The following is a 9,246-nucleotide window of genomic DNA, read 5'->3' on the forward strand; positions in this document are numbered from 1 at the left end:
CCCCTGCTTCTATGAGGGTGCTCCCCCACCCACCCACCCACTTCTGCCTCACCGCCCTAGCATCCCCCCTATCCTGCAGCATCAAGCCTCCACAAGACCAAGAGCCTCCCCTTTCACTGATACCAGATAAGGTAATCTTCTGCTACATATGTAACTGGAGCCACGGACCCATCCATGTATGCTCTTTGGTTGGTGTTTTAGTCCCTGGGAGCTCTGGGGTGTCCAGTTAGTTGATATTGTTCTTCCTACAGTGTTGCAAATCCCCTTCAGCTCCTTCCCTTAACTCTTCCACGGGTTCCCAGGCTCAGTCTTATGGTTGGCTGTGAGTATGTGCATCTGTATTAGTCAGGTGCTGGGATAGTCAGAATCTGGCAGGCTAGTTTGGCTGGACAATATGCCGTAAAGACCTGCTTGTCCTGTCTTTGCAGTGTTGGGATTATAAGTCTACAACATGATGTTCAACTTGCATGACCTGCATTTTACCAACTGAATTGTTTCCTTAGCTCTGTTTTTTAAAAAATTAAGAATACAAGAAAAGTGCTAATCACTTGGCAGTTTTGCAATTACAGCTGAACACTACCTGTAAAGAATAAGACAGCAAGCACAAGTAGAATGGGGAAAAATTAGAATTAAAAGTTTTTAGGCCATTGATATTTTCTGAATGTTCACTTTTTCATTTTATGTATGTGTTTATGATGTATTATGTATACATATGATATTATGTGTGTGGGAACATATATGAGTGGAACTCTATGTGCATTTGTGTATACATGCATGTGGCAGCCTGAGGTTGATATTGGGAATCATCCATAATTGTTTTTCCACTTTATTCAATGAGTCAAGTCATCTCCATCTAAACCAGCATCTTGCTAACCAGTTTTCTCTGGGGGAGTCTCCTGTCTCTCTCTACCTTCTGAAAGGCGGAAGTTTCAGTTTAGCCAGCTAGCTACATTTAGGGAGATCTAACCGCTAAGGACTCATCTAGTTCTGAAAATCCACTTCTGATTTTCCTTAAAAAAAAAAAAGATGAATCCATACAGTTTGGATTTACAATATTAGATTCTGATAACTTTAGGAACTCATAAGTAGGGCTCTGAAGGGCAGAACTTCCCTCAGTGGGAAGAGGTCAGAGGTCAGATGAAAGCCCATTCATGGGCAAATGCTGGATCTGTTTTGCCCCTGTGGCAAAGTTTAGAAATGTTGACTCTGATTGAAAGGGTACTGACTTGGCAAGATCATACACATGGAAAAAGCATGAGGGGTGCAAAAGGCAGAGAGATAGAAACAACATTCCTGCCCATGATTTTCTGGGGTGCTGCATATTTGTTCATGTATGAGGGCAATCAAATATTTATAAATTTGATGAGATGGGCTGAAATGAGAGACATTCTTCAGACCCAGGAAGCTAATAAATGCAACTGTCATGGACATTCTAAATCCCCAAATCTTTCAACTGTAGAGTCTACTTAAAAATCAGGCGTGGGACATAGAAATGTCCAAGGTAATAATGATCATATAAAAGTCATTTTTCAAATTAGACACCTCAGATCTTCTTGTTTCATTGTTATTGTGCAACAATACCCGAGAATCTATCTGATTTAGAACATCAGTGTCTTAGTTCAAAGAATCCTCAGAGTTTTAATGATGCTATTCTCCTTCCTCACACACGAAGTATTTCATATACTTGTACTTAACAGAAAATGTATATCATGCATTTTAATGGATATTTCGTTGCTCTCTCTTTGTAAGTGCTGTGGGCAGCAGGGCCTGTGTTCTAGGGAGATCTCATCTGTGTCTTGTTTGATAAAATTTTAAGCCCTGAGCTTATTCTTCTATTGTGCTGTTGACTGAAGTAGGCAGATGATTGAATTTGTATTGAAGTGAAATCAGGGTGTCTGGTGAGATATGTAATGTAAAAGTGTTTGAACAGCACGGCTTCACGAGTGACATGTCGAATGCTTTAGAAACAGCATCACGGTTGTGCTTCACATGGTGTGCAGGACCCCAAGTGTAGCAAGTTTCATAATGGGGTAAAGCAAAGGCAGATACACACACATGGCCCATATTGCTTTCACAGTAGATAATAGCAGTACTTTCTCGTGAAGTGCTGCGTGTGGGTCACTCACTGCCTGAGGTGGCTAAGTGGAGCTGACAGATGAGCCATTACTGTATATCTATAAGAACATATTTCTGACAAGTACAAAAATGCCCTTCACAGCCTGTTTCTTCTGCTCATCAGACAAATGGTTTATTTAAACTGGGTCACCATGAATGGGTATGGAGGGAGGCAAACAGAGTAGGACATGAATGGTTTGTTTGTTTTTTAAATGACAAAACTCAAATGTACACATTCCTGAAAGTGTTCTGCTGGGAAAATTATTCTATTAGCCTTTGGAATTTTCTGCAAGAAATACCCACACGTATGAAAATCTTCCTATTGTAAAACTGTCGGTAAGCAAGAGAGACAAAGAAAAGCTTGATGGGTTGTGGCTTGTACAGTAAGACTATGGAAGCAGCTTTCCACGTTCCCTCATGTCTCCTTAATATAGTCTCTTATCTACTTCACCAGCTTTCAGATTTGAGCAGGAAAAATACAGCTTTATAAAAGATTAAGGAGTCAGTCTTTGCATTGTGTGGGCTGCTAAAGAGTTTTATGGTAAGTTATTGATTGTTTGGTTTTTTTGAAAGATATCAACATGATAAGTCTTTACTCAAGGTAAGATGAAGAACCTGCACATATTCTCATTGAATGAGCATGATCCATCACTTCTCAGTGAAAGGTGAGTGACAGCATTCTATTGTGATGCAGATTGGTTTCCAGGCAAAAATCAGGAAACTTACCTCATCAGTAAGTTAAGAGAATGTTTGGCTGAATAACTTTATCTGTACAGTATTGCTAATAAAGTCTTCTGTCATGATGATTACTTAGCAATTCAGAAAAAATTGCAAATATTTTAGAACATTTTAAGTTTTAAGTAGTATTGTGGCTAATGTTCAACAATAAGCACAACAATGCTCATTGTTTTCTTTGTTTTAAGCTTTGAGTGATTTGTTCTTTTAGATTTGTGTAAATATTTGTAATATTATATAACCAAAATGAAAATAAAAATTCTCTTCTTAAAAGGTACCTCAGTAAAATTTGGGTAAATTTAAAACTGGCACACAGAGTATCACATTCGGTTGTGTTTATTATCAAGCTCATGAGATATTTAACTCTCTCAGATACTGTTTAAAAATATGAAAGTTAAGCTATTATTCCTCTCAAATAAAAAGCTTAGAAAATAGTGAGACATCTCTCACATTTCAAATAATTTACTACCTGTTGTCTTCAAATACTTGATATTAAATACAAAATATATTCATTACCAACTACTTTAATATCTATGAAAATGTCACTTTGGCTACCTTTTAATATTTTGTTCCAAATTAAAAAAAAATGAGCTGGCAGTACCTGTGTTCACACATTACTAAGTATTGTAGACCCAAGAAGAACCAAATTATCAGGGGATCTACAGAAAAGAAGGGAGTATTTGGAGGTAGGAGAGGACAAATAGGAAGGGGATGTGGCGGGATATGGGAAGGACAGTAGGGAAAAGCAATGGATGGATAAAGACAAAGTATAATAACTCATGAACAAAAAAATCCCACAGTCAAACCAGTTATTGTTTTAACAAACAAACAAAAATAAAACCCAATCTCAAAAAGTTAAAAACAATTTAATTCCCAAATGGAACAACTGAAAAAGTAAAACACAAGAGAGAGACAAACAAGACCAGTGCTTTGTGACAGAGAGCAGAAGGGACCTCATCCACACATGTGACACAGTAGCGTCACTTTGAAACATCTTACTGCAAAACAAAAGTTACCAAATATAAATCCCATACAACCTTTTAAAGTCCCCAGAGCCATCACTGCGGAGTTTTCCAGACAACTGTTGTTAAGGAGATACTTTTCTTGCCAAAAGGATTTTGTAAGAAAGCAAACATGTTACTTTGAAAAAATGAGATCAACAGAATAGATTACAGACTAATTCAGTTCAGAAAACAGCATAGTCTACCACTGAGGTTTTGGGGGTCAAATTCAGCAAATTAAATGCAGTCTTTAACGGAAACATTTCCTTCCTTTTTTATATTCTTGGCCTCAAAATAATGAACTAGTCTAAAGTAAAACCATCAGAGAATGAGTAACACAGGAGTGTTGAGTAAATCGTGTTTTATATAACATAACCTTAGTTACCTTTTTTATTGTTATTTTTAGAGAGTCTTCCTCTTGTTGTGAAACACTTTTGGCAAGTTAAAATTATGATTATAAAAACCCGAGGGGCTGGAGAGATGGCTCAGTAGGTAAGAGCACTGACTGCTCTTCCAAAGGTCCTGAGTTCAAATCCCAGCAACCACATGGTGGCTCACAACCATCCATAATGAGATCTGACGCCCTCTTCTGGAGAGTCTGAAGACAGTTACAGTGTAATTATATATAATAAATAAATCTTTAAAAAAAGAAACCGAGAGGACATACTAAGTAGTAAACTCAGCTGTTGCCAATGTGTCTTTTAATCTATAGTAGTTTAGATCATAATATGACTGTCACAAACATTGTCCAGAATTCATAATTATGAAGGTGTTGTTATTTTTCCTGTGACTTACTCTGAAGAATTCTTTTGTTGACCCCGAATCAAGTGTTCCGTAGGCAATTTCTGTTTGTTTGGCCAGATCTTCCGCACTTTCTATAGGGGAGACCATTCTCTCCACTGTCAGGAATGCAGCCAGATTAGCAGTGTAGGATGAGATAATGATGAGTGTGAAGAACCACCAGACGCCTCCAACAATCCGACCTGACAGGGATCTAAGTATGGAGAAGATGACACAGTTTTCCCCTTTCAAACCCAAAAAGAAGAAAGAATTGTCACCAATTCTTAGTCGTATTTAAAAGTTACAATTTCAAATATTGTGCTATTTTTTGCTAGTCTATTTAATAATGATGTCCTTTACATTATAACTAAAATGTAAGTGTCACTGAAGACATGGCACATTGAATTTATTATTTTTTTGGCAAAAATGTGGAACTTTCCTCTCTGGCAGATAGCAAAGGGAATGTAGTCCTCAGTGACCAGAGACTGAGGGAAAGCCCATCTGAACTCTACTGGATGCCATGGAGACCAGGTTGGAAGATTGAGTCCCAAGTGACCTACCTTTGAGCAGAGCAGATGCCCTAAAAGTATTTTTTATGTTGACATAACCATGTCTACTAAGAATATGCACATGAGTTATAACTCACAGAAGGAAAGTTAAAATGTGACAAATTTTTAAAATGCAGGAAATAATGATCATAATGAATTTTACTCATTCTTACCACCAAGGCATGAGCTCTCTCACAATGTAGTTCAAGTTAGCCTGAAACTGTATAGCAAAGTTTTCTTATGCTTGGGTCAATTCTCCTGGCTCAGCCTCCTGGGTACTGGTATTATTGGTAGGCAAATCACTATTCATGCCAAATAGTTTTAAATTTTAAAATTACTTTTTTTTATTCAAGTGTGGGCATGTGCTCATGTTCACTATGTTATACATAAGAGACCAGAGGACAACTTGAAAGAGTCATTTATTTTCACCTATCAGGTGATTTCCAGCTATTGAACTCAGATCCTTGGGTTTGGTGGCAAGCACCTTTACCCTCTGAGCAGTCTCCCTAGTCTTAAATTCTTTTTTGTTTTGTGTAAAGAATCACTTGGGATTTTCTATGGTGCTTCTATGCCCCACACTTCTTTGCTAATTTAAATAAGATATTTTATGATTTAAAGCTTGACATCTGCTACATTATAACTTAATATTGGCTTAATCTTCATTTCAAAAAACTTGGTCTGCCCTGATTCTTCCTACTTGTTCCTGAGTACTATGTTATTGAAATTTTAAGCAAGTTTTTGCCATTTGTCACCTGAATTTCAGATGCATTATATCCAAAAGGTCTTCTTTTGGGAACATAGATATGTTTACACACACACACCTAAACATATATATGTTCAAATATATAACATCTAATATTTAACATCTAATATTTTGCATCTTATAATACCTTTAGTTGCTCTGAGGGAGAAATGAAGTATTTTTCATGTAATGATCTAGAGTTTTGGTGATGCAATAACTGAGTGGCACTAAAGAAAGGAAATCACAATCACAACTCCTCATGTAAAAACAGAGCTATTAAATTAGCATAGAGTTTACATGGTCAGATATTTCCCTTATGCTCAGCTTCTGTATACGTCTTTATGAAAAATCATACACATCTATTACAAACCACACCTATTCATGGTTTTAGAATCCCCACAGCAAAGATTTGCCTCAAGTTTCTTGAGGTAAATTCAACACAAATTTTGATGACAGATCATAGTAACAGACAAAGCAACAATTTTTGGAGAGGAGATACCATGAAAGTGGGTGTTACTCTACAGTTTTGTTAACACTTGTCAAGCCATTGGATGAAATCATACTACCAAATAATTTTGGGGAGTGGCAGTGGATTCCATAATGACTTTTCTGTGGAGGAAGATACTTTCTGATCTTTTGTGGTAGCTTAGAAGAAATTAGTGATACATTACTTCGGATGATCTGAGAACTGAAATTTTTCCTGCATTTCAGAAAATGTTCTGACTCGAGGATAGAAAGACAGAGAGAGAAAAATTGTGGAGAACAATCAGAATTTCTGAGACTTAGTGAAGTTTTGATACTAACCTGGGGGAAATGTCACACCCTTGTTGCATAAAGGCACCCAGGGAAAACCAGAGGCTGTTAAAGATGCCAAACTCATTGGGAGGCTGGTCGCTGGGTCCTTCCTTTCCATCTTCAGGCTCTTCTGTGTGCCATTCATATGGGCTAAACCTACTGACTAGGAACAAGACCACACTGACACCAATGTATGCAAACACTATGCACATCCAGATCTCATAGGCCAGAGGGTCCAAGAAGGAAAACACTCCTGGTTTAGATTTTTGAGGCTTTTTGATCATGATAGAGATGCCTAAACTCATAAAAGGCTTAGAAAAGTCGATGACTTCCTCTCGAACCAGTGTGATTGTCAGAGGTGCAATAGCAATCTCTGCTTTCTACAAGAGAAAAGACACACGGAAATACACAAGTTAGTGGATTTCATGATGCAGTTATCAAGAGTGATCAGCAAAGTCTATCAGTCATGTATTTTTTTTTAATCATTGGGAGTGCCAACAGTGATAAATCCCAATTACAGACTAATAAAACATGTAGTGGTTTTCTTTTATGAGATACTACCTATACTGCATAGAACTATTTTAATTGACAAGGTTTTCATATTTTAGGTTTTTTGTTTGTTTGGTTTAGATTTTTGTCATTGTTGTTTTGTTTTTGAGACAGACAGAAACCCTCTGTAGTTTTGGCTGGTCTTGGACTCATGATCTTCATCTTTTCCAAGTTCATGGGCACTGCCTGATTAATCAGTGCTTACCTGATCAAACAGCCCTTGTTCTTTTGACAACATATTGTAACTCAGTTCACACACAAAAAAATCTGAATATTGACATTTGGTTCATATGATATACACATGTTGATTTTCTTTTTCCAATATTCTTTAAAAACAAGGTTTTAGAATACAGAAGCTTTAATTCTTAGATATAAAGATCACAAGTCACCTTTTTCAGAGTTTGATGACCCTGCATTTTTTGTCTTTTTTTTTTTCCCTGCAGTTCTAAAATGAGGCTGTGTTTTTGCCTGTTTACCTTAATGTGTGACTGTAATTATATACTAAATCCCTAATAGGACTTTGGTGAGCATGTGCTGACAGACTTTTTATCTGGTGATCAAATATTTTAAATGACCCATTCCCTGCTCCCTGTTTGGAGAGAACTGAGACAAAGTGAGGTTTTCACACCGTGGCAAATCAAAGACACAAGTGTGGCAAAATCTACAGCAGAATTATATAAACTGTTCCATAAAACTAATCCATGTTCTGAATGACAAGTTATAATAGAGTTTTGTTGAATTTAAAAGGAAAATAGTTCTCATCAAAATAGAATCAAGCACATTGTGATTTAAACACATGTAATTTTTCTGAGAGGCTATCACTTAAATGATTTATTTATTTTGATGTATGTGCATATGCACACATGAGCAGGTTCCCACAGAGACCTGGGTGGCTCCCACAGAGTTCCAGGTGGCTCTGAGCAGCCCTAAAGTGGTGCTGGGAACTCACCTCTGGCATTTCCCTTTTGCAAAAGCATGAAGTGCTCTTAAAATACTGAAACTTCTTACTTTTATTTTTTTAGTTTTATTTATAGACAATCTTTCTTAAACTCACTGACACATAGCTTCAGGCTCCTGGTTTGGTATAAGGATGCCAGCTCAATACAAAGTGTAAAGATTTGTGTGGACCTTTGTGTGTGCTCAGCAGGTTGTGTGTGCTTTGTCTCATTACCATCATTGGTATATAGGATAGAGTATGTGAGATGCTCCTTTTGGAAGCTATACAAGATTTTTATTCTTAAACACCATTGGAGTGACAGTAAGGAAATACTTCTTTACTTTATCCTTCATACCACAGGCAATTCTGATGTTCAGTGAGCCATAAAATGTCCTTCAATCCTTTTAATCAAACAAATACAGATACACACACAAACTCACAGAGAGAACAAAGAAAGCAAAAAAAAAAAAAAGATTGAAGACAGTGGCCTGAGAGTATAAAGCAGGTCCTGTTGTGTAATTTAGGTCTTTATGTAAGAGATGCAAGACAATCAAAGATTAACAATTACAGTAAACATTTGCAAAGGACAAACAAAAGATAATGAGCTCATTGCTTTTCTTTTTGCTGTCTAACAGACATATTCATAATGAATGTGACCATGTTTTGCCTCAACCCCTGCAAATTGGGCATTTGCTTATGTGTCAAGAATGAGAAAGAGAGAAAAGTCTATGCTATCAAGTATAGACTTTGTACAGTCTACAGCAAGAAGTAGCCATCTAAGAGATATGAAGACAGTTCCTTTGAAGACAAGGTACACAAATCAACTGACAAAGCTTGGTGTCCTCAAATATTTGCAGATCTGCTGAAAAACAGTGTGTTGTCACCAAGGACCTCTATGGCGCTTCCTTGCTTTCTGAGCATTAAACTTCAGGACTTTCTGTTACTCTGATGTGTGCTACTGATCTATCTATCTATCTATCTATCTATCTATCTATCTATCTATCTATATCTGGTGGTGGTGGTGGTGGTGGTGGTAGTGGTGGT

General features: G+C 37.1%; 1 protein-coding gene across 11 annotated transcripts in view; it reads right to left on the minus strand.

Annotated features, from left to right (window-relative positions):
* Gria4 (glutamate ionotropic receptor AMPA type subunit 4) overlaps positions 1-9,246 on the minus strand; it is a 345,773-nt gene that overhangs the window by 44,276 nt on the left and 292,251 nt on the right. For all 11 annotated transcript variants that reach the window (XR_004112139.1, XM_031346434.1, XM_031346435.1 and 8 more), the window contains exons 12-13: positions 6,726-7,096; positions 4,647-4,845 (exon numbers count right to left, since the gene is read on the minus strand). Coding sequence is in view for 10 of the 11 variants with exons in the window: in XM_031346434.1 (XP_031202294.1) it covers positions 4,647-4,845; positions 6,726-7,096 (570 nt within the window). In the remaining variant the exon portion in view is untranslated. The remainder of the gene's footprint in view (positions 1-4,646; positions 4,846-6,725; positions 7,097-9,246) is intronic.

Source organism: Mastomys coucha, unplaced genomic scaffold (genome assembly GCF_008632895.1).
Source record: "Mastomys coucha isolate ucsf_1 unplaced genomic scaffold, UCSF_Mcou_1 pScaffold24, whole genome shotgun sequence".
In the NCBI taxonomy this organism is placed as follows: domain Eukaryota; kingdom Metazoa; phylum Chordata; class Mammalia; order Rodentia; family Muridae; genus Mastomys; species Mastomys coucha.